Genomic DNA, 26,801 nt, shown 5'->3' with positions numbered 1-26,801 from the left:
ATTTGCAACCTGCCGCACGAGACAGACTGTCCGTGCCAGCCAACATATTGTGACATGAAAACACGCATAGAGCTGCTCTCAAATTTCACATTAGGTGGTATCGAAATTGTCGGTGAATTTTTACGCTACTGCATTTATTGGTAAATGTTGTCAGAGTAGCCATACTCTTGACATGCGTTCAAATTTAACGCGACAGCATGTGAGCCCAAAATTTTACCCCTCGTAATGAACGCACCCCAAACTTCGAGCTGGATTTTGTGAAAGAAAAGTGTGTTCACACATGAGTAAATATGGCATGTAAATTTTCATGGCTCAGATTCATTTAATTTAGGCAGTCCTAAAACATTTCAACACCAGTAAATATTACATAAGAAACAATGTTGCTGACTAGAGGACACTCGACAAAACTTGTACTGTGGTTCACGTGCCTGTCTAAAAAAAAAAAAAAAAAAAGACTACTCGTGAGGAATATCACAACAGACATTATTATACATACAAAATTGTGCGCACAGCCATATCTGAAACCCTACAATGACACCAGCAACAACCTGTGGGGAAACAGTTGAAGCAGTTTCACCTGCAATAACAGGTGAGCAATTTGCGCTCAGGCAGAATGAAATGCCACAAATCGTACGTTTGTGGTTCACAAAGATTTCGTGTCCTGACATCATACTGTAGCAGGATTGTCTGACTGTACTCTCTTGAAACACTGCATTAAAATCAACAGTGCATAAAAATTGTAAAAGGACCTAACTACTCGTCACACACTCAAAATATCACATCTGCTATAACGCTGCAAGTATTAAAATGTTGTATGCACTTGAAGTAGTCTGGCACGATAAATAAGAAGTACAAGATCACTGCCTTGATCAAATAAAATTAAGAAAAGAATACTGGAAATATAAATACACCATGTTAAATACGAGACCTTGGGTGTACCCACTTAAAAATATATATATATTTAGCATAAATAAATATGCCTGCCTGGCAAGCAAGAACATGAATACTACAGAAGAAAACATGCACGCACACCCACGTACACACAAGAGGAATTAAATACACCTTGCCAGGAGTTATAAGCTGGGCGCTGGGCTAGTCAGTTTACGACCAGCACGGCGAACAGCCCAGATGATAGGGCAAGTGATACATATACAGTTAGATACAGCCGAACCTCAACCTGCCAAACACGAATGTAATAAATTATCAGATACAACGAGGTAAATTTAAAATGTCGCACTGATAGCACGTAACAAAGATATGCTTATAACGAATATCGAATACAACAAAGCTTTTTTTTTTTTGTCTAATACGACTTTGTTATAAGGAGGCCAGACTGCACGAAGAGGACAGACATTGCTTGCCATGTTGAACACTACGTTGGCTTCCGGGGGTTCGAGAGCACAGTCGCAATTAACTCTTGTGCCTGCACAGAGCGCTCTACAGCCTCCCGGAGACCGACAAGCTCCTTCTGCAGCACCTGTGCCTGAGTGTTCTGGCCCGTGATGTGCTCCACGACGTGCCCCACGCGTTCCTCGAGCTGGAAAGGAAGGTAGACTTCAGTTAGCTTTGCAAATCAACTTACTTTTACTTACCCGAACTAAATTAATTTGTTGGTTACATACGCTGCTAGATTGCTGCCTAAGTGGTGCTGCATAACATGTACGGTCGACTGCAAGAATTTACGGACCACAGAATCTTAGAGAACACTGAATTTTTTTGAGCAGGTTGTGACCGTAGCTAGTAAAACCATACAACTCTATTGAAATGGTCTGTGCTGGATGCATGAAACGAGACGGAGAAGTGGGCCAGGGGAAGAAGGGGAGATGAAGAAGTTAGATAAAATAGTGGACGACACCCGTCTCACCGAGATCATGTGCTTTCTACCGTCATTCTAGTTAGGAACGCTCCATTTTAGTGCAGCCGACAGGTTTTGAAGTCCAGACATGTGGGTGACGTTTTTCTGACGACCAGGCATTATCGAAGTCTGTTGTTTCCACCCAATACCAAGTGCACCATGAGTCAGTGCCGGACCTTCCTTGCCAAGTTAGTTCCACCGGGCTGATCAACACGGTGTTGCAAAAAGCTGCAATCAGCTGCCAAGCTCTGGTGCAAACAGGATCGGTGACAGTGAATCAACAGCTCCAGTTACCGAGCGAACTCGTTCTGGAACCCATGTGCCGTGGCACCCTCAAAGAGGAAATGCCTGCCAGGAAGGTAAGCCTGGTCTTGACTGTCATAGAACAACCGCAAAGGCACATGATGCAACAGAGTGAAATAATGAGAACTTTGGTCCAACCGTTTAATCAAGTAAAATCTGCACGAGATATTGATGAGCCGGATGTTTTTGAAGGAGACTCACAAAGTGAGCAGTACTGGCTCTGGTTCTTCGAGCGCACCTGTGACAAGAATATGTGGCACTCCGTCGACACAAAGATATTGAGTATGCACCACTCTTTGGGCGCTATCGCCTGAAAATGGTATAATGTGCAACTCATGGATCATGGACCAACACGTTGGGAACTGTGGAAAAGCAACTCTTTAGTAGTTTTCCAAGGTAATGCAATGGAAAGATGGGATGCTACACTACAATTCAGATATACATTTGGCTCTCTGCTTGAGTACCGTCTTGAGAAGCGTCACCTGTTGTATTCTTCAGAACCGAAGCTGCCTTCTCCTGCAGTTGTAGCTTTGGTAACGCAAGGGTTGTGTATCAGGATCTGTAGTCAAGTCCAGCTCAAAGGTCCAAGAACATTTGATGACTTTCTGAGCTTTCTACAGACCTCAGTGCCATTGAGAAGACAGCCAGACGGTAGAACAGAACAACTTGATTCTCATAAGTTGAGTGAACACGTAGAGTCGTTGCCGTCATCTGAGTGTTAAGATAGCTTCATAAACAAACCCCGAGGAAGTGTCGATCATGAATGTGGCTATGGTGAAGGACCCGTTACTGCAGTTCACGTCACGCTAGTTCCACATAAGCTGACTACTGTGGATCATAAGACCCAGAAATAGAGCTACAGTGAGACCGTGTATTTGGTGCCATCTACCCATTAAGGTAGATGGCATTGAAATGAAGGCCCTTGTTGACATTGGGACTTCTGTGTAAGTTATCAACAATAGCCGAGTCGATGCCGGTCATCTGCACGCTGGTAGAATGTTGCGTATCCAAGCCTACGATGGGTCAGTGACCATGTACCATGCATAGCGAATGGGTAACCCTGGCTATTGAATTCCAAGGACATTCTATTACCAGTGACGTATCAGCAGCTCCCAATATCGCCAACGATTTTCTTTTGTCCTGCCCAGACATAAGAAAACCTAAGATAAACCTCCATTGGGACGACAAAGTAATGGTCGAAGACGCCATAAGAACAGAAGATCCCGGTGAAGAACCTAGTGTATCAAAGCTGACTTTCCACCAGGAAGACATCAAGACAAAGTACCCAGAGCTTACATGTATGGGTAGCTACCCTCCAGCAATGAAATCAAATGTCGTTCCTTTCGAGCTCGCAGATAAAACAGTGGTTCGTAGAACCCCCTATAATATGTCCAGAGATAAAAAGAGGTGGCTGAAAAAGGAGTTGCAAGAAATGTTGGACGCAGGTATCATCTGGCCTTCTGTATCCTCATTTGCTTGTCCTATAACTATTGCACCAAAAGAAGACTGAACATTCTGCCTCTGCACAGATTACCGGGCTCTCAATCGCCAACTGAATTGATACCTTATCCAATGCCAAGAATCGACGACATCATTGACAAAACTGGTGGTTGCCATTATTTTTCACGAATAGATCTCTGCAAGGGCTTTTGGCAGATTCCACTAAGTGAAGAAACGAAGAAGTACACTGCGTTCATAGCCCCATTTGACTTGTCTGAGTACAACTGTCTACCATTTGGCTGGAAAGCTCCCCCGACTGGTTTCATAAGATTATGACCGACATTCTGAAACCTTACTTGGGCACATTTTGCAATGTGTACATCGACGACATCATCAGCTACTCAAAGACAAAGGAGGAGCACTGTAGTCATTTTTCAAAAATCCTTCACACTCTCAGCCTTGCCCAACTCAATATCAACTTCAAGAAAAGTGTGTTCTTTCATGATAAAGTAGTATTTCTTGGCAGGGTGTTCGATGCACACAGTAAAAGCACTAAGCAAGCATCGGTAAAGAGAATCTCCAAGCTGGTAAAGCCTTATGACGTGCACTCTCTGCACATTTTTCTTGGCCTAGCAGGACACTTCAGGGCATTTGTCAAAGACTATGCACTGAGAACAAGGCGCCTCACACGTTTAACCCAGAAAGACATACCTTTTCAATGGGACGAGGAGTGCAAAGGTGCCTCTTGTGAGCTGGTAAAACCAGTATCGTCGGGCCCCCGTCTTGCGAATACCGGATTTTTCTCTACCTTTTGTGCTGAATGCAGATGCATCACACTATGCTACCAGTGCAGTTCTATACCAGAAACCTTCAAAACAAGCTGACCAAATGAAACACCACGATGTGGGGTACTACAGCTATATGCAAAAACCCACTGAAATCAATTACTCTACTACAGAAAAGGAAGCTCTGGCCATCTTAAAAGCTGTTCAATACTTTTGTACTTACCTGGAAGGTGCCAAATTCAAGCTTTTCGCTGATCATCAAGCACTGACTCAACTTCTGGGCATGGCCCAGCCATGAGGCCGCATTGCCATATGGGTCAACTATCTGCAACAGTTTGATTTCACTGTCCTGGCCCACTCCTCACTGATGCTGATGCACTACCAAGATTACTTGTACATGAATAAAGCAAGAATCCAGAAGTAATCAATCATATTAAGCTGTGGGAAGGTACAGAAGAGCTCCAGTTTATCAATAGAAATTATCATGTACCACCAACTATGGTTCAAAGGATTCTTCATCTGTACCACGACACTCCTGGATCAGGCAGACATTATGGTTTCTGGTGCACATATTGACGCGAAATAGGTTTGCACGTGTTGAAATGGGACCCTTAAGGCGAGAACGACGAAGTTCGTGGTTGCGCGCGGGCTCTCCGAGGACCAGCCATCGCTACAGGCAGACGTTTTTTCTTAATCTGTCGGTGCTAAACTGTTTTAGTTGTCATAGCTGGGTGACATTTCTGGTGGAGGTGCGGGGTACGGTTGATGTTAAGATCTCCGGAGCATACCCCAGACCTCAGCCCGGCGAGTAGTTCAACCGAGCTTACCCCTGCGCACGTACGTGCCAGCCGACGCCTCCAGGGACTCCAGCCACAGCACGGTCTGCTACCTGAACGAACTAGAATGACGACCCAACCACCTCCTGCCACTCCTGCAGCATCGCACGTTGTCGTCAATCACATCCGGACGCCGAATCCGTTCCACGGAAGTGCTTCAGAGGACGCCGATGACTGGCTTGACCATTTTGACCGGGTTGCCAACCTCAACGACTGGAACCACGAGCGTAAGCTACGTTACGTGTACTTCGCTCTTGAAGATTCCGCAAAAACATGGTTTGAGAACCACGAGGCGACACTGACGTCATGGGAAGAATTTCGTAGGCAGTTCCTCAATGCCTTCGCCAGGGCGGACAGGAAGGAGAGAGCGGAGTTAGCGTTGGAGGCAAGAATTCAAGGCCCTTCAACAGCGGGCCAGGCAAAACAACCGCGACCGTGTCATTTCAAGGGAGCTCTCTGCCGTTACCCTCGGTAACGACGTTGGCGCCTTGCGAGAACTCATCAGGGCTGTCGTCAAGGAGGAACTGCAGAAGATGCAGACGACCACTGCCCCTGTGGGACAACTTTCCATTGCGGAAATGGTGCGCGCCGAGGTCCGACAGGCCGTCCATGTTCCTGGACAGTACGAGGCACCACAGCAGGTACCGCACGCCGAAATGAGTTACGCTGAAGCAGTACGCCGTCCGCCACCCTCAAGTGCGAGCAGCATGGTACACCCCACTCAACAAATGGACGTAAGCTTCAGGCCGCCTCGCAGCCCACCGCACATCGCCTAAGCAAGGACTAGGAAGAGCGACGTCTGGCGCACCACGGACTACAAACCCCTTTGTTTTCATTGTGGCGAAGCCGGGCACATCTACAGAATGTGTCCTTATCGTCATCTGGGGCTTCGTGGATTCTCGCCGAATGCACCTCGTCCACGACCTGGTGAGCGGCCGCCGGAAATAGAGAGTTTCGTCACAAATCGTCGCAATGATGATCAGCGATGGCCGGAGCACCGTTCGTCATCTCCTGCTCGTTACAGGTCACCATCACCAAGCCAAGCTTTTACTCGCGGCGCTTGCCTAGCCCGGCGGGTCGGGAAAACTGAGTTCAGCGACCTCCGGAGGTGAGGCCGCTGACGACGACCGTACGCAATATCCTCCACTACGACGACGACGACGAAAACAGAATGACGCAGACGTACAGACGGAGTCGAACACCTTGCGAGAGGTTGTAACGTCGAACATTCCCGTCACCATAGACGACGAAGAAATAACTGCGTTAATCGACACTGGAGCGGACACCTCAGTTATGAGCATGGACCTTGCCTGCAAGCTGAAGAAAGTTTCTACCGAGTGGACAGGGTCGCAGATTCGAACTGCAGGAGGCCATCTGCTAACCCCGGTAGGGAGATGCACAGCGCGAGTGAGCATTCGTGGGTTTACGTACCTCGGAGATTTTGTTATCCTCCCAAGCTGCTCGAGGGACCTAATTCTGGGAATGGACTTTCTGCAGGCTAATGGAGCTGTGATCAACTTACAAAAGTCGCGGGTAACGTTTTCAACGGCGCAGGCCTTAGCAGGGAGCAGCACTGACGACACGTATGTCAACGCCTTGAGGATTGTTGACGAGAACATCACGGTGCCACCAAGGAGCAGCGTATTGACCCTCGTCACCTGCGACGCATTTGACGGCTATGAGGGTATTGCCGAGGCAAATATCCCGCTGCTGCTTGAAAAACACATCTGCATCGCCCGGGGCCTTGTTCGAATACAGCATAAGTGCTCGCAAGTTTTGTTGACAAACTTCAGCCATGAGTATCAGCCCGTCCCTCAAGCTACAGCTGTGGCATTCCTGAACGAAATTGCTGACTTCTCCGATATCAGCACGTTACAAGTGACTTCACCGGACGCAACAACTCACGCCAGCCTGAATACCCGCGTCCACATTAATGCTGACTTAGCAGATGTCCAGAAGGATCAGCTGCTGGGCCTACTGACAGAATTCTCCGGCTGTTTTGCCGCGGAATCCAAAGTCCAGCGCACTTCCGTTACACAACACCGGATAGTTACAGAGGAGTCGGCGCGGCCTGTTCGTCAGCATCCGTATCGCGTGTCGCCTATGGAGCGGGTGGCGATTAAGCGTCAAGTTCAAGAAATGCTAAAGGATGACGTCACCCAGCCGTCGACAAGTCCGTGGGCATCGCCTGTCGTCCTAGTAAAAAAGAAAGACAACACACTCCGCTTCTGCGTTGACTACAGACGGCTTAACCGAGTCACGAAACGCGACGTTTATCCCCTGCCGCGGATCGATGACGCTTTGGACCGTCTGCGTCATGCTCAGTTCTTTACTTCGTTAGACCTAAAGTCAGGCTACTGGCAAATCGAAGTGGACGAGCGTGACCGTGAAAAAACCGCCTTCGTGACTCCCGATGGGCTGTACGAATTTAAAGTGCTGCCTTTCGGTCTCTGTTCCGCTCCTGCTACGTTCCAACGAATGATGGACACTGTACTCGTTGGACTAAAGTGGCAGACGTGTCTAGTGTACCTAGACGACGTTGTTGTGTTTTCCAGCACGTTCGATAAACATCTCACCCGGCTACGAAGTGTTCTTACCGCAATACGCAAGGCCAACCTCACCATCAAGCCTGAAAAATGTTACTTTGGCTTCCAGGAACTCAAGTTTCTAGGCCACGTGGTCAGCTCCCAAGGAGTACGACCAGACCCAGAAAAACTCGCTGCCGTTGCCGAGTTTCCTCGTCCTAAAGACAAAAAGTCTGTTCAGCGGTTCCTGGGCCTCTGCGCTTACTACCGTCATTTCGTTGAAGGCTTCTCAAGGATTGCTGAACCGCTCACGAGACTGACGCGACAAGATGTGCCCTTTGCGTGGACGAAAGAACAGAAGCAGGCCTTCGCCGAATTGCGTAAACGCCTTCAATCCGCTCCAGTGCTGGCGCATTTTGATGACACCGCGGCAACTGAAATACACACCGACGCCAGCAACGTAGGACTCGGGGCCATTCTGGTTCAATGGCAAGATGGCGCAGAACGTGTAATTGCGTATGCCAGTCGTAGTCTCACAAAAGCAGAAGCTAATTATTCAACGACCGAAAAAGAATGCTTAGCAGTCGTGTGGGCTATCAGCAAGTTCCGACCCTACTTATACGGCCGGCCATTTCGAGCGATCAGTGATCACCACTTGCTCTGCTGGCTTGCCAATCTACGAGACCCGTCAGGTCGCCTCGCTCGTTGGAGCCTCCGCCTCCAGGAATACGACTTAACTGTTGTCTACAGATCCGGCCATAAGCATAGCGACGCTGACTGCTTGTCACGTTCTCCTATTCCTTTGACATCCTCCGACTTGGAGCTAGATTTGCCGTTTCTTGGTGTCGTCGACGTGGTGCGCATGGCTGACTATCAACGTGCAGACTCTGAGCTGCTTCCAGTCATCCGATATCTCGAGGGAGCTGACGTTGTTGTCCCACGCCCACTTTCACGAGGATTGACGTCGTACTGCCTGCGAAACGATGTCCTGTATAAGAAAAATTTCGAGAACAGCCAGGAAACGTTCCTTCTCGTCGTTCCGGCGGCACTGCGCGAGGAAGTTTTACAGGCGTGTCATGACGATCCCTGTGCCGGCCACTTAGGCTTCGCGAGGACATTAGCGCGCATACGGCAAAAATACTATTGGCCACACCTATTTTCGTCGGTTCAGCGCTATGTGCGAACATGCCGTGACTGTCAGAGGCGTAAAGTTCCACCCGTCAAGCCTGCCGGCCTCCTTCAGCCTTTGGATCCGCCTCCGGCGCCGTTCCAGCAAGTGGGAATGGACCTTCTCGGGCCGTTCCCCACGTCCTCCTTGCAAAATAAGTGGATAATCGTGGCAACTGACTATTTAACTCGCTATGCGGAGACGAAAGCTGTGCCGCGGGGAACTGCTGCTGAAGTCGCCAGCTTCTTCGTCCACAACATCGTGCTTCGCCACGGTGCACCCGCTGTACTCATTACTGACCGCGGTGCGGCGTTTACAGCGGAGTTATTGCAACACGTCGTCACACTGACCCACACCGACCACCGAAAGACCACAGCCTATCATCCCCAAACTAACGGCTTAACAGAGCGCCTAAACAGAACATTAGCTGACATGCTCTCCATGTACATTGATGTGGAACACAAAACATGGGATGAAATTTTGCCATACGTCACGTTTGCTTACAATACCGCTGTGCAGGAGACCACCGAGTTTACACCATTCGAGCTTGTTTACGGACGTCGCGTTACAACTCCCTTAGACGCCATGCTCCCGGTAGACCACGGAACCACAAGGAATGACAACACTGAAGATTTCGTCGAGAAAGCCGAGGAAGCTCGCCAGCTTGCTCGGAATCGCATCCGCACCCAGCAGAATATCGACGCCTACCGTTACAACCGGACCCGACGGAATGTCCAGTACCTACCAGGCGACCGCGTGTGGGTGTGGACACCTATCCGACACCGCGGGCTCTCCGAGAAATTGTTGCGCCGCTACTTCGGCCCCTACGAAGTTGTACGCCGCCTCCGTGATGTGAACTACGAGGTGGTGCCTCAAACCTCTGATCCTGGCTCAAACCGACGCCGTCCCCGTGCTGAAGTCGTCCACGTAGTAGGGATGAAGCCGTACTACGCACGCCAGGGCTAAGCAACCCTCACAAACTGCTTCAGCATTGTGTACGTGCCTCTATGTTTTTTTTTTGTCTTTTCATGTTGGCACTCTTGCCCATAGTGCGCGCCCGCTGCCCTTGAAGCGACCGGGCCGGTCGCTTTTGAGAGGGGAGCAATGACGCGAAATAGGTTTGCACGTGTTGAAACGGGACCCTTAAGGCGAGAACGACGAAGTTCGTGGTTGCGCGCGGGCTCTCCGAGGACCAGCCATCGCTACAGGCAGACGTTTTTTCTTAATCTGTCGGTGCTAAACTGTTTTAGTTGTCATAGCTGGGTGACAATATGAGAAACTGCTCATGTGATTCACATGAACAGGCATTAAAACAAAATTGGCAATTACGTCTGCAAATGCCACCTCTGCCAGGTGAATAAAGTTAAATTAAAGCAATCGACAGATGATGTGACAAACGTTGAATATTCAAGCGTCCCATTCGAAGTAATTCATTTGGACTTTGCAGAGCTCAAAAAGAAGGGGGAAGGAGTCAAACGAACACAAGCTTTCCTGCTTTCCATAGATGAGTGCACAAGGACAATTGTGGCTAAAGCTAGTATACGAGGTGTGACACAAAAAAAACGAGACTGGTCCAATAACTTATTGCACTTACTGAATCAGTTCTCTGTGACATTATCACCTTCAATGTAGTCCCCTTCAGCATTCACACACTTCTGCATTCGGTGCTGCCATTGCTGGTAACAGTTCTGGAACGAGGTTTTTGGAAGGCCCTTCAGGAGATTCTCCGTTTTTGCCTGAGCCTCTTCAACCGAGGTAAAATCACTTCCCTTTAAGCAAGATTTAACTTTAGGAAGTAAAAGAAAGTCGCATGGAGCCAAATCAGGTGAATAAGGAGGATGTCCCATCACTGTAATGTTTTTGCTGGTCAGAAACTGCTTGACAGATAGGGCCGTGTGAGCAGGTGCATTGTCCTGGTGCAACAGCCATCCATCACTCCACAGCTATGACCTTCCTTTCCTAATTTTTTCATGAAGTCTTTTTAGTGCTTCAATGTAGTAGTGTTGATTAACAGTCTGACCACTGGGAACCCACTCAATTATTACGATTCCATTAATGTCGAAGAAAACAATTAACATTGTCTTGAATTTTTATTTTGACATGCGTGCTTTTTGGGTCTTGTGGATGCTGGAGACTTCCACTGCATTGACTGGTGCTTACTTTCTGAGTCATAGGTAAAGATACATGTCTCATCACATACAACAGATTCCAACAAATTTGGCTCGTTTGCAATGCGTTCTAACATGTCCACACACACGTCTTTATGGCACTGTTTTTGGTCAACGGACAGAACCTTTGGAACAGGCTTCGCACAAACCTTCCTCATGTGTAATTCGTCCGTTAAAATGCGTCGAACAGCTTCCCTATCCAAGTGAACCAACTCCGCCACTGCACGAACACTTAATCTTCAGTCACCACTGATCACATCACGACCTTTGGCAATGTTTTGGTCTGTAATCGCTGACCTTGGGCGCCCAGCACATTCATCATCTTCCACACTGACCCTTCCCCCTGAAAACCACTTATGCCATTCAAACACACGTGCACGAGACAAAGTTACATCTCCATAAGCCTCGATTATTATTTGCAATGTTTCCGTGGCTGATTTCTTAAGTTTCACAAGAAACTTGATGTTGATTCGCTGTTCGGTTTTTACATCAGACATTTTTCCGGCAGAATGCAGTTGCACATGTTCACTCAAGGACGCAGCACTCCCAACTGGCGTGATCGGTTCCGTCGAAACTGGACCCATGAATAGAGGAGGTGTGTGGGATTACGTCAGCAAAACAGTTGTTGCCAACTCCACTCTTTTTTCAAGCTACACACTTAGTCTCGTTTCTTTTGTGTCACACCTCGTAGAAGACGCGCAAACAGTGTTATCAATCTCCTCAAGGCTGAACGTTTTAAATCCAGAAAGACACTAGACTGTGACAACAAGCCGGCTTTCCGGAGTGCCAAGTTATCAAAGTGGGCACAGAAGCACAAGATAAGGATCAAGTATTCTTCTCCATACCACCCAGCACCAACGGCCTAGCAGAATGTGCCATACGAGACGTCAGACAGTATTTGAAGATGTATCCACACTTTGCAGGTGGCTGGAAGTACTGCCTCGAGGCCGCTGTGAAACATCACAACAGATTGTAGACCATTTGTTTGGGCTGCAGTACTCATTTTGCCACTTTGGATACAGCGCCCATACTTCCTGCAGATTGTTAGCTAGGCCTCCTAGAAAACCTCAAACTGACTGAAATCAAGGAAACTGTCAAAGAACAGGAGGTCTACAAGCGCTGCATGAAGAGGAACTTTGATAAAAAGCATAACGAGAGAGCGGACACACAACCTGGAGACTATGTCCTTGTAAAAAAAGGTGCTGTACCTTCAAATTGAAACTTTCATGGACCATTTCAAGTGGTTAAGACCGTATCCCAGCATGGAATATTGAAGAATATCTGCTACACCGGAGCGTTGGGTCAAACAGAAGCAAGATATCCAATATTCAATTATTCAATATTCAAGTATTACACCAGGAGATGTAATGAAAGGTCCAGAAGAATGAAGCGGTCTGTGCTGGATGCACGAAAGAAGACGAAGAAGTGGGCTAGGGAAAGAAGGGAGGATGAAGAAGTTAGGTTAAATGGCGGACAACAATCGATGCTTCCGAAACTGCGACTTCTTCTATTTATTGCAACTTTAGTGCATTGGGAGTAAATCTTTTGTTTTCCAAATGAGAGAAAGTTGTATTTCTGGACGTTCCTCTTTTTTTTTTTTTTTTTGGTCACGAAAAACGGGTGCGCGTTACAATCAAGGGCACATTATAATCGAGTAAATACGGTCTATATGATACAAGTTTGATGCCACATGCCCATACGACAGCGGTCAAAATTTGGAGGATGCTTAAGCTTCGCCTTTAAGAGTGGAACGCGATAGCATTCAAAGATCCCCGACTGCTTCTCATGCTTCCTGGCAACTGGAGCATTGTCAAAGATTGGTGGTGAGGTAATTCACACTCTCCGAACCGGAGGGGATGGGGCGACAACAAACCCACCCCGCGTGCGTTTACTGATGGTTCGACTGCTGACCGGCGATAAGGTCCACGCCTGATCGACCGTGAACCAGAGGCATGAGACGGGAGGCGACGTACCACTAACACATTCAATTTAATAAAATAAAATCATGGGCAAAACATAATAAAAGAAAAAGAACATACAAATTACAAGCCGTGGGGCTTAGTTCGCGGAAGGCGTGCGGGTCACACAGCACATGCCCTGACGCCACTCGCGCGACACTAAGCCCACCACGTGGGAGCTCCTAAGACTCGCGAAAAACAAAAAGAATACGCGACACAAGTACAAAATATACGCGACAATAAACACGGCAAACACTACGCTAACAGAACATAAAAGAAGTAACACGCGATGGATAAATAAATGAAAGATTAAACGCGATTAAAAAAATACAGTCTGGCAGAAAGTTCTGAGAGCGGGCTGGAACACGAGGCTTAACTGTGGCGTGCTTGCCGAAATCCCGGTCTGAAGAGCGTCGGGCTGCTGGCACCTCGCTGCCGAAGATCCTGACGGACTTACACCGTCTGTCGGTCGAACGGCGAAGACTTCGGCCTGGAGGTTTCAGCCTGCCGACCACATCTTCAGCTGTCTCCCGGTGCACGACCACCCTCCTCCGTCTTCCAAGCCACTCTGCCGCTCCCCGAGCTGCCTCGTCCCTCCGTCGCGCTCAGGCGACCCACGTGACCAAACGGTCGGGCGAGACGGGAACAATGGGGACCGCTCTCCCCCCATCGCCGTGCAAGCGGCGCTGTAGCTGGGGCGGCACTGGCGGCCATCCCGAGAGGGACGCGGGCATGCACTCTGTGACAAGCATATGTAACTACTATAATGTTTACCGGGAAACACTGGCGGCAAATACTATACACGAGGGCAGGCTTCCTGGTAGAAACACGGCCTCTGGAGTGGGCCGCAATATGGCGGAGGTGAGCGCAATCTGGAGGTGTTGCAAGGAACCAGGCGTGCTGCTCCGTGGCCTCCAAGATATTAGCGGGCCGGCGCGCACAAATGGCGTATGCCGTGGCCGGTCTATGAATGGTAGAAATAAATGCTGGAAAAGGGGTTGCTTTGAGTTTTCGCTTAACAGAATTAACACTCCAAATTACAATCCAACACTATCATTTCTTTAGGTTGTGTGTAAGTCGTACTTTACGATTTTTCTGTCTTTTAGCTTGAGGAATTCAATTAGTTCAGTGGCTTTCTTGCACCACATGCAGGGCCTAGGTATAGATGGTTCAAAATTCTTTTTGGTGAAATGACATCCAGCTTTGGACGCCAGACGTGGGATGCCAGATTTTCTGCAACACGGGACCCTTAGCCCTTTCGCTATCACGGACGTACCGGTACGTCATCGCGCTTCTCCCCAACAGTGTCACTGACGTACCGGTACGTTCTCTATCATGCGTTCAAAATTTCGCGCCTGAGCGCAAAGCTGGCGCTCCTGGACTGGCCACGCCATCTGTTGAGTCTTTCTACAAGTTCGTATTTTAGCCCTGACCTGTGTTAGTATATGTATTGAAAAGTACGGTGCGACTGCCACTCCCCCTCTCTCTTTGCTGAATGGCGCGGTGGCTCTGCATTCGCTGGATCATGCGTCGCGCGCGTGTGGTTATGGGTTCAAGGGTTGTTCTGCCATCTCCGCTGGTTTGAAGGTTTTTATTTTTCTTCTGTTGGTGTGTCTGCTACGGCGCGTCAAGTTCAGGCGCACGCGCCGTTGCCTCTCCGAAAAGAGTGACTCGATTGCTGCTTTCGCTCTCTCGCCGCACCCTCGCTTCCGACTTGCAGCAGTAAACATAAAGCCCTTCGAACTTTGTTTTAGCCTTTTTCCATCTCCCTCTGTCTTCTTAATCACACAACGTCCCATTTCTCTCCGTTGTGCGGGCGACTGAAAAACGCATCCTCCCTGCGTGCGGTTACTTTCGGATGGCTGAGCGGCGCGAGACCTTCGTCCGCTTATTGGAGCGGTGGCTGTTCAGATTCAGAACACGAGCCGAGCTCGGATTTGGACTCGGACAGCGTCATGCGACGAAGAGATGAGTTCCGCATCGTCAGATTCAGATGTTGAACGGATGTTATAGTCAGGCTGATGATGATGATGTTTACTAACAACAGCTGCAGAACACTGAAATGTGCATATTGCATTGACTATGTTCATTCCCTGTATGCTCGTTCCCTGAAACCAAGCCAACACTGGGAGTGCGTCACGGCCAGAAAGGTCCGACAGCAAAAGGGTTAGAACTATCGCGTTAAAATGGTGACGCTGCTTGTGTACTTGAGTTGGCTACTGGTGTGGCTAGTAGCAGCTGCGATACAGACTTTTCTGAATGGTGCTATGCACCATACTTATCATTTTCAATTGCAAACTGGCACATTTTTAAAAATCCTCAAATATAAGCCAGCCCTATAGCTCGGTATATGATTATTTGAAAAAACAAAACAAAACAAAAAAACATCAGCCTAGATTCGATAAATACGGGATGTGTTTTATACGCCGGAAGATATGAAACTTCTCTTGCACCATGCATTTCAAGATCTTTAACAAAGGGTTGAAACATATGGACTAAACATATTCATGCACAGAACTTTTTTTTTAATGTGTGCATCACTCATAAAGTTGTAAAACTATTAGCCCAAATTTGCTAAGCACACAAAAAATTTAGAAGGTTGTGTGGTATCAGTTGCAATGTATGAAATAGTTATTCTGTAGAAAGAATCGCACATAAAAAGCAAGTGCAGTGCAAAGTGTGTGGATCGAAGGTTCAACAACCGCACTACTTGCGCAGCTTCCACAGCACGCCCTGCTAATTACGAAACGAAGCGAAGGAGTCTTACGTACCCGTTGGTTGCTCTCAACCAGCTGCTGCAGCTGCTCGGTCATCTGCGACAGCAAGTCACCCTGACGCTGCTGCTCGGCGACAATGCGCTCGATCACACTGTCGGCACTTGGCTGTCGAGATGGCCACCCGGCCTCCTCACCTGCCGGGCGGCAGTCTGCAAATGGAAAGCAAACATTTTGATTCAATCACGCAGCAACAGCTGCAATCGTGAACAGATGTACTGGCAGATGCAACTATGTATAAGAATTTAAATTACTGCTAAGTCATCGTTAAATATGGTAATGGCGCATACGAACAAGTTGCATGAAGGAGTGCTGCTTCTTGGAAGACAAGGACTGAATGATGCCTATGTGTCCTTGTGTGCCTCACTCTGTCCTTGCCTTCCAAGTGCACCCCAACACAGTATAACGTGAGGAATTCAGACACACGCGGGCACTGACTTGCAAATGAAGGTTTATGAAGAAAATGAAAGATATATACCTGCTCCGGCTAGTATCACTTGGCTTAAAAAGCAGGGGAAAAACAAGGAAACATATTTATTTACTTTCATTACTGTGAGCCCTTTCAGGCTCACAGTAATTTCAGGCTGTTAAAGGGTGGGTGAATTCACAGCACTAAGAGCAAATGTACAGACAGCGTAATACAAGCAGTACAATGCAAACTGAAAGCAAAAATGTGTAAAGAGCACACAACAGAATAAAAAATGTCAGCGTAGAAATGGCGTAGTACAACGCTATATGAAAATAAAGAACATTGAAATTAAGCATTTAATTGTTCTAGCTTTCTTTTTTCGAAACTCGCAAGCAAGTTTGTACCATCAAATATTTCTGAGTTCAGTTTGTTCCATTCTTCTATTGTTCTGACAAGAAATGAATGTTCATAAACATCAACTCTAGGCACATAATGTCTAACAACGCATGGATGACAGGACCGAGGTGACACTGCCTGGAGGCCGCTAGTAGAGTATATGTTGGCACAGAAAATAAAAGTGCATGTGTCAATGAAATGAAGTCACTAGATGAGAAGCCGTCTGTTAATTATTTGAGGGACAAAGATGTAAATATACAGCGCCGTGAACAAGGTTTTATTTTCTTCCTTTTTCACTCCATCGTCTCTTGGTTTTCATTCCACGGCTTCACTGTGCTGCCGTTTCAGCGACCGCTCGCGCATCCGTGCAGGCGCACAGCAGTTAGTTTTGGTTTCGTCTCGCAGGCTATTCCCCCTCGTCGCACTTGTAAAAACTGATGCCTACTTGGCTTCTACTTTCTCAAAGGGTCCCTGATAGATGCTAGCTTGTTTATTGCTCACGGGGGTGTGATTACACCTGTTCAGAGGTGGGCGCTGATCTACACAAACAATGCCACCATACAGGTATACGAACAATGCTGCCATGCCTACGTTTCTTTTCTTGAGACTGAATAACTGATTGCCCCTCGTTGGCAGTGAGATGAAGGATTACTGCAAGTCTGTGACTGTTTAGACTTTTCAGACAGGTGCACAATTACGCTGTGGGCATGCGCGCCAGTTGTTTTGATGCAAGTGAGTCGAGCGGCGATTTCTCCGATGCAGACTAATGCCTAAGTGCTGAATCGGAATACATCTCTATCAGTGTATCTACTTTTTTTATTCTTATTAAAAATATTTAGGCAAGCCCATCTGTATTCATGAATAAACAACGCTTATTTACTTACGAAAAATATTTCTTTATCAATTTATGGTCACAGTAAAAAAAATTATGGTACATTTTTTGACATAGGTCAACCTGAAGATCTGAAACCTGCAATAAATAAATTCCACCCTGGGGCGGGGGAGGAGGGGGGGGGCGCATATGGCAAAAGATATTTACCCTCAAAGGGTTAAAGGTCAGCTGCAACAAAATTTCACTTTGGCTCAATTTGTTATAAATTAGTGCAAGGGAAACAGAGGGGCTCGATTTTTATTATTCATATGATGATGTGTTGTGTTTAGTGGCGCAAGGGCCAGGTTTGGCCAAAGAGCGCCATGACAAGTGTTAATGTTGATTATGGAAGATGTGACTTGGCTGCAAAGTGGCCTAAAAATAGTCGCTGTAAAGTGCGTAAAATCTACGTGCTATAAAATTATGGCGATGATTAATGACGAATACTATGACCATTAAAATCCATCGTAGGAAAATGATGCAAAATAAAAAATATATAGGATGGTAAAATTACTTGGAGCACTGCTGCCTCATCAGAGCCCTTGAAACACAAGGGCCTAGAGGCATGTGCTATACTAAAGAGCTATCGCAGCGGCATCCTCTGAAGAGAGGACCTGCTACGAACATGTGGGGTTAAAAACATGCAAGACAACATCTCTCAGAAAACTTAGGACTGCGTTGGCGTCAAATAAAGGTTCTGGGCCGAGTAGCATTACGGGATGTAGGGGGATGTGCTGCCGGTATGCTAGGAAAAAATGTTTCCTTCTTTCAGATTCGGCTGCCCGACACTCCAGGAGAACGTGGAGGACAATCAGCCTCTCCCCGCACCTACCACAGGTTGCAGGATCATTTCCAGTGAGTAGAAAGTTATGTGTGCCAAAAGTGTGTCCTATTCTTAGACGGCAGAATAGGACATCTGTCCGGCGGGATTTTGTAACAGTAGGCCAGAAACCTAATTGTGGCTTTATTACATGCAGTTTATTATTTGTTTCCAGGTCCCACAAGCGTTGCCAGTAGTTTCGCAGTTTCCTTCTTAAGAAAGGCTTCAGGTCTGTGACAGAGACCGAAGCAGTAGGATTAACTGCATGCATTGAAATTGATGTGGCCATCTGGTCTACTAGAACGTTACCCTCGATGTCCCTATGTCCAGGCACCCAGCATATAATCACATGTTGGTTAGATATATATGCTTTGCACAGTACGGAGTAGAGTTCATTAATTACCGGATTTTTGTGGCTACAAAAAGACATCAAGGCCTTCACAACACTAAGGGAGTCCGTATATATAACTGATTTCTGGAGTTTTGATTTCTTTATATGCTTTACAACCGACAAGAGTGCGTAGGCCTCAGCCGTAAAGATACTGGTTTCCGGATGTAGTACGTCGGATTCCGAGAAGGATGGACCGACGGCTGCAAAGGACACCCCGTCGTGTGACTTCGATGCATCCGTGTAGAACTCCGTGCAGGAATATTTGTACTGGAGTTCCCGGAAATGCATTTGGATTTCAATCTCCGGAGCATGCTTTGTGACTTGCAAAAAAGATATATCGCATTCTATTAGCTGCCACTCCCAAGGAGGTAGCAGCTTGGCTGGAGGCATTAGGCAGAGCTCGAGGAGTGGGACATGCATTTGATCACTAAGCTCCCTCACACGTAGCGAGAAAGGCTGTCTTACGGAGGGACGATTATGAAAGAATGTAGCATATGTCATATCGTTAACGGTATTGAAACATAGATGTTGAGGGTTAGAGTGGACTTTCAGGAAATATCTTTGGCTGATGTATGTTCTTTGAAGATGGAGTGACCACTCATTTGATTCTACATACAGACTTTCAATGGGACTTGTTCTGAAAGCGCCAGTGGCCAGTCGAATTCCTAAATGGTGAACCGGATCTAGCATCTTTAGCGCGCTCGGGGCTGCAGAATGATAAATCACGGCACCATAGTCCAATCGTGATCTAATGAGGCTTTTGTAAAGATTCATCAAACATTTTCTGTCGCTGCCCCATGTTGTATGGGATAAAATTTTCAGTAAGTTCATTGTTTTTAAGCATTTCACCTTGAGATACTTTATGTGTGGAATAAATGTTAGTTTAGAGTCAAGTATGATACCTAAGAACTTGTGCTCTTTGTTCACAGGGATTTGCTGGCCATACATTTCGATATTGGGATCTGCAACGAGCCCTCTTTTTCTTGTGAAAAGCACACAAGAACTTTTGTTCGGATTCACTTTGAATCCGTTTTCGTCTGCCCACTTGGACACCTTGTTTAAGCCCTGCTGTACCTGTCTTTCACATACTGTAAGGTTGCAGGATTTGAAGCCTATCTGTATATAGTCTACGTAGATGGAATAAAAAATGGCTGGGGGCAGTGAAGAACGAAGTGTATTCATCTTAACGATAAAGAGAGTGCAGCTAAGCACGCCTCCCTGGGGTACACCAGTTTCCTGCGTAAAAGGACGTGACAGTGCATTACCGACTTTTACACGGAAGGTACGATTTGACAGATAGCTTTCGATTATGTTCAGCATATTTCCACGGATGCCCATTTCCGACAGGTCTCACAAAATCCCGTAACGCCATGCCGTGTCATAAGCTTTTTCCATGTCAAGGAATATCGATAGGAAATACTGCTTATGTACAAATGCATCGCGGATATTTCCTTCAATGCGCACAAGGTGATCAGTTGTTGACCGCCCTTGTCTGAAGCCACACTGATAGAGATCGAGTATATTGTTGAGTTCAAGGAAATGTACGAGTCTGCGATTAATCATTTTTTCAAAGAGCTTACACAAACAATTGGTGAGAGCGGTGATATTGGTGATATTATTCATATCATAAGAAGCCACAAACAATGACACCAAGGCACTTGGTGTCATTGTTTGTTGACTTCTTATAATGTGACTAATAAAAATCAGGCCCCTCGGTTTCCCTTCTTCTGGTTCATTACAAAGCCTGGATCCCGAATCTGGCAGCTTTGATAACTTCAAGTAGCCTGGATGGGTTTATTGACCAGTTGCCTTCACCATAAAAAGTTCATGTAAACGTGACGCCTGCGACAGAAAGAATGTTCCACATCTGCCGCCAAGGCTTGTGAGAGGGACAAACACTACCAGGTTTAGTTCTGGCAGATAAACATGAATACTTCACAAAGTGGATGGGAAAACGACACCACAGTAGCTCAATTGGTAGGAGCTTTGCACGCGTAATGCGAAGACGTGGGTCCATAACCCACCGGTGGCTAGTAGTTCTTTCAACCACTTTAATTTCCATTTATTTATCGTTTATTATTAAAAAATAAGAACTACAGTTAATTATCCCTATGCTCCCCATGGTGTCATTGTTTGTCGGCTTCTTCTGTTATAAATTAGTAGTGAAAACTTGGAGGACACTTAATCTTCGCCTTTAAGAGTGGAACACGTTAGCATTCAAAGATACCTGACTGCTTCTGACCCTTCCTGGCAGCTACAGCTTATAAAACCGTAATGTTTACCGGGAAAAGCTGGCGGCGAACACTATGCATGAAGGTGAGCTATTTGGTAGAAACACAGCCTCTTGCATGGGCGTGGATGCGAGTGCCCTCTGGATGCTGTTGCAAGGAACTGGGCGCGCCGCTCTATGAATTGTAGAAATGCTGGAAAAGGGGTTTGTGTTTCAGTTTCTGTGTAGCAGAATAATGTTTTCTTGCATATTCAAATTACAATACAACGGTATCATGGCTGTAGGCTCTGTCATCCTTTACGATTATTCTGACGCATTTTACTTTGAGAAATTCAGTTAGTTCAGTAATGTCTTTGCGGTACACGGAGGGCCTGCGCGGTTGGGTATGCGTGGTTCGAAACAATTTATCACTCACGAAATGCTCAATGCTGGATGCAAGGCGCAGGACACCAGATTTTCTGTGACACTGGGCCCTTAACCCTATCGCAGTAGTACACCACTGAATCAATCTTGCCAAAGCCCCAGAGCTGGTAATTGTATAGCTTCCTTATTAGCAGCTTTTAACTAGCACCTAAGCAGACGAGGTGTGAACCTGATGATGCCCTTACAGTGCAAGTCCCAGCATGCCACATTCGAGATTTTTCAGTGCGCCGGGCTCGCTTGAGTAGCCGCGCCTGGAGAACCACAGAGACCAATCCGGGCATGAAGTACCTAGTGCAAGCATCTCGCATACCGAGAAGGCTCATCGCGGCACCAAACGGTGACTGTGGCATCTATGCTATGCCGTAGCAGGGCCTCCAAGCCGCGTGTTAGGACATGCGTCACTTCCAGCAAGCGGTAACGATGGTGCTTTTTTTTTTTTCAGTTTCAGAAGCAAAGGTGCCTATTTTGACAAGCTTTTCATTACACTTCAACTCATATTTCAAATGCCGAAATTTGCACGGAGGCTACCCTATATCTACTATATATTAAGCTCTGTTTCTTACGCAGTAAAATATTTCATAGCAGTTGGTCTTTATTGACGCATTCACGGTGGCTCCCACAGACGTGGAAGCCATGACCTGGCAGCTGGTTTTTCCTTTCTTCGTGGTAGCATAACCAGTTGGCCGAATCTCCAGGGAACCTCCTCCAGCTGGTACTCCTGTTCGGCGTCAATACTCAATGCGGAGGGCAATGGTACTTGCCCATAATCGACTGTACTCTGTTTCATGCATACTAGGCAACAACACAAAGGCTAGAGACTTACTGCTCACATTTACCACCGGAAGATAGTCTTGAATTTTGTTAAAAAGAGAAATGGAACATTAGGAACAAATAAGCTGTTTGTTTGCATTGCACAGGCCTCTTAGAGGAGTACGAATGATCGCGGTGTAGTCCGTAAAGTGTAGCTCTCTGAGTGATGTAGCCTGCTCCACCTTGTAATGTCTCATGTTTTATGCCTTCTAGTTTATGCCTCATGTTTATGCCTACTATGGCCACTGGAGTGACAGCCATTGTGCATTTAATCTAATTTTGTGCTTCATAGCACACAGCTGATGGCTTAAAATATTCATAGAATATATTTATTCAAAAAAATTTTGTACTTATAAATAATGACTATATCCAATTCAAAGACTGAATCTAATAGTAAAATATATGATTTGTTATTTCAAAGTTCTGGATATTCACATACCTCTACAGACAAGAATGGAATGGAAACTGCAACAGGAAGTGGACAAATAGGAGAGCAATGCAAAGCAGGTCGTGGGCATCAACTTACGCTGCAGACTACTCGTTCCCAACTCTTCCTTTACTGACACCCGGGGGGCTTGTGCTAGAGGATCTTCTGGGCACACGGGGCTGTCCTCCTCCTACAATAAGAGATAAGTGTAAGCACTCAAGCTCCAACATGGCATTGTTGGGATTACTATTTAAATGGCAAACGGGAAACACCTAAATGCACAAATAACTGCAACTTAAAATTACATATTGTAGAAGATATCATAAGAAGCCAACAAACACTGACACCGACGACAACATAGGGGAAATTATTTGTGCTTAATAAATGAAATAAAGAAATGGTAAATTAATGGAAATGAAAGTGGATGAAAAAACAACTTGCTGCAGGTGGGGAACGATCCCACAACCTTCGTATTTCGCGAAGATTGTGGGTTGTTGGCTTCTTATAATATGACTAATAAAAATAAGGCCCCTTGCTTAATCCCGCTTTGCTTAATCCCCTTCCTCCTCGTTTATGCTGTAGAAGAAAAACATTAAACAATTTTGTGCAAGTCGAGCATCCTTTCAATACTTGTGCTTCTTAGGCCACAGAAATCATTTGTAGAGAAAATCCCTGTACCCTTACAGACAGTAAGTACTACTTTCGTGGCACATAAAGCCTCAGAAGTTGAGCTATTACTGAAATGCTGCATCAGGCTTCCATCAGAGTTGGTCGAACACAATGGACGTCAATTTTTACTATGCGACACACCCAGCACTGTACACGTCCAGTCGCCCGCACCGCGAAGAACACGCATCGCTCTACCGCATTGTACGGGCAGGTGCATGCACACCTAAATTCGCACCCCACCGCATTTCCAGGGGAGGCACTGCTGCCCAGCTCGACCTGGTACAAAAGTTGCAACGGGCAGCCAATGCTGCAGGACTACTGGAAAGAGGGGCCCTCCCATTGTCGAGCTGAATCCAAATTCTTTGAATAAACATTTACTCTCTCTCTACGCATACTTGACTTTAATGCCCAGTAAGCTCCTCTCTTTAAGCTAGCTAGCTCGGTCATGTACTTTAAACTGATGCTAGACCCTGTGTATGCTTGTGGGAGCTAATAAGGACATCTGCACAGCCTGTGTTCAAACGTCGAATGGTAAGGTATCAGGCCACTGGCAAAGTCTGCATAGAAGGCCAGTTCCAAATCGACTATGTGCGCCTGTGTGAGTGAAAAGACCACAACGGGAAGGTTTTATTGGAATATGCTGCACATATGCTGATTGATAAAAGCAGACCACTCCAGAAAAAAAAAAAAAAAAAGAAGTTGTACATGGTATGTTACTATAACATAACAATTGAAACAGTGCACGCTTCCAAGCATGTGGTGATGTTTCAGGCATTGTTAAATCAGTGTAGCTGACAGAATTAAAATTTAACATTGCAACAGAAGCTCCTGCGTCTTCACTACAGCTGTCGTACAAAATTACCTAGTCAAGTTTATCAAAGCACACATTTTGTGTTCCTTAATTCAAGAAGTGCAAGAAGCACTGGAAACCAGTTTTGACGACACCACTCGTAGAGCTTTTATATTTAGACACTCCCCAACACGCCAAATCATATTAAAAGTAAAAGTGCAGCCTTCATTTCATACGATGCAAGGCGTTGCTTGTGGAAGAGTTACAACTATAATATAACATGTCGAAAAGCTTTCAATGAAATTTGTTGGTTTCCTAGGGCACAGTAAGGAAAGAGTTAAAACAGTGTGCTTGCTGTCTGAAGTGCCCAGCCTCAGCCAGCACATAACTAAGACAAAACAAAACTGAATAGAGGAAGAACACGTTTTAAACATGACAACACCGAAGGGCTACTTGCGAAATATGCCATAATGCGCTCACGTTATACTACATTATGAAAAGGGCAGTTGTACGACTTCACAAAGTGTCGATAACATATCAATTGGAGCGCGCTTTTCCAGTGACACAACTTTCCTGAAATGCTTTAAGTACACGGAATAAAACGTGATCATGCAATAAGGTTTGTCGCCCGTTCTGTGCTGCCAACCAAATGTGGGAAGATTTATAGTTTCACAAACAATGGGGCCAAACTTACGGAAACGTCACATCACAAAAAAAGCGAGCTTCGTTCATGTGCAAAGAACGCGTTGCCGGCGCTATTTTTGTGGCGCTGGTGCAAGTCGCTCTGCAATCGAATATTCTCAACGCCAGTAAAGCTTCATTTGGGCCTAGTTGGTACATAATTCAGGATTCTCAACGCCGCACGCAGTGAGAGTCACGGCGTACCTCAGGCTCGCCCTCGTCGTCACCGTCCTCGAAAAGGTGTGGCCCGGACTTCGCGCCGCTCGTTGCAGTGCCGACAAGGGCGAGGATGCGGCCGCCCAGACCCGGTAGTTGGACGATGTCGCTCGTTGCACTGAACAAGACACCAAGCCATCAGCACATCGCCGTAACCTGCACGCACGGCTTAAATTCACGAAGTTTAACAGTTAGCTTACTTGTTCGCTGCCGCTAAACGTGCCGCGACAGACCTGTACTTAAAAGACCGTTTTGCCCAAGTGTTGCGCCACCGTTTGGCAGGCTTCTTTGAGGGCCCCATGGCGTTCAGTGTTCGCGTTATGGAGGCCCACAGCTCGTTTTTCCGAGCAACAGGCACTCGATGTGAGAACCCCGGTTTCGCCAGGTATGGGTGCTGCTCTATGAAAGAGACGAGAGCCTCCTCTTGGGCCCGCGACATATGGGCTCCTTTTGGCGCCATTTTTTTAACCCTGGTGCCCCTTATAGCTGAAGCCGATAAGATCCGACAACATTGGATTCATTAGTGGCTTCATCAAGATAAAACAATTTGGTCACATTCCCCCGCTTCTGTGCCAGACGAAAATATATTTTTATTGTTGCGTTATCTGTAATTTTGCCCGTCCTAATAGGTGAATTTATAGCAATAAAATGGCGCGTCGTCTGCTATAGCGCCTTCGGTTCGAAGCTGCTCCAGGCTTTCCGCTTGTGACAACAACAAAGGTTCTGCCCGATTAAGAGAACCTGTTCAGCATACTTGCAATGCGTACTCTGTTGCCTAGTTACTGTTAAATGTATGAATAACGTTGAGCAGGCAAAAAGGCACGAAATACAGGCAAAAAGAAAAGGTGTTGGGCGTCTTTCGCTGAGTGAAACAGTGCATGGCACTATGCGCGCTGTATAGAAAAGAAAAAGAAAATGATGGGAATTTGTAGGAGGGTGCCTTAGCAAAGCTTAAAGACTTAGGGTGCTTTAGAACGTGGGGTTCAAATTAAGTATACGTTAGAGACGTCGCATCTAAGATTGGCGCGCAGCGGGCCCGCCTAGCGCTCGTTGTTGTGTACAAATACTTGCCCACCGGGGTCGTCTGCGCTAGCGGATATAGTGCGATATTAGAGAGTTTTAGAATAGGGGCCCCAATATTTTGGGGCCCCAAAGAGCTTTGCGGGTGTTAGCGTTGGGGCACGCAGGAGTGAAGAGTTTTAGAATACAGCTTTGCGTTTGCAAATAGCGTCTTGCGCTGACAGCGCCACTACGGCGTCTAAGAAAAACGATTAAAAATAATTAAATAAAATATACCATCTTATGATATGAATAGTAATTTTGACTTGCGTGTATTCGCGTTTAATTACAATTTAGAGGTTATTCTTCAAGCAGCAAACAATTAGTTGTGCTTAGTTTGGAGCAACAAAACCAACTTTACGTGCCTTCACCAGCCAAGCTTAGCCGTGTTAGGCCTACGAGCCATAAAATCCACACTCGATTTCGGAATCAGCGGCGTCTAATGAATCAATCTTCATAACACACGCTAGTTGAGAGAAAGCGATAACTGCAGTCACTACTCCTAGCTTGCGAACTTCACGCATTACCGCGAATCGAACCCAGTTTGGTGCTAGGTTAGAGCCGTCGCTTCGATGGGTGCCGCCATGTTTGTTGACGCAAAGCTTTTGGGAACGCTATTTGAGCTCCCGCTAAATCAGTGAAATAGCGTTCCCAACGCAAAACCCAAACGCAGTTTGCGTCTCGCGCATGCGCAGTGGCTTCGACGCTATTTCTTTGGGGCCCCAAAGCGTTTGGGGCCCCTATTCTAAAACTCTCTATATTATTATTAGAGAGTTTTAGAATAGGGGCCCCAAACG

General features: G+C 46.6%; 1 protein-coding gene and 1 long non-coding RNA gene across 2 annotated transcripts in view; one reads left to right on the top strand and one right to left on the bottom strand.

Moving 5' to 3' along the window:
- The window catches only part of LOC140217403 (uncharacterized), a 268,452-nt gene that overhangs the window by 42,467 nt on the left and 199,184 nt on the right, over window positions 1–26,801 (top strand). The window lies entirely within an intron of this gene.
- Window positions 1,072–25,440, bottom strand: LOC126530686 (uncharacterized). The gene is made up of 5 exons (XM_055070725.2): window positions 25,146–25,440; window positions 24,934–25,063; window positions 22,689–22,779; window positions 15,810–15,964; window positions 1,072–1,537 (listed from the first exon to the last, which is right to left on the bottom strand). Exons 1-5 carry the CDS (start codon window positions 25,403–25,405, stop codon window positions 1,373–1,375), a joined length of 801 nt encoding a protein of 266 aa, XP_054926700.1. The 5' UTR covers window positions 25,406–25,440; the 3' UTR covers window positions 1,072–1,372.

Source organism: Dermacentor andersoni, chromosome 4, assembly GCF_023375885.2.
Source record: "Dermacentor andersoni chromosome 4, qqDerAnde1_hic_scaffold, whole genome shotgun sequence".
In the NCBI taxonomy this organism is placed as follows: domain Eukaryota; kingdom Metazoa; phylum Arthropoda; class Arachnida; order Ixodida; family Ixodidae; genus Dermacentor; species Dermacentor andersoni.
This window is presented reverse-complemented; position numbering and strand designations above follow the sequence as displayed.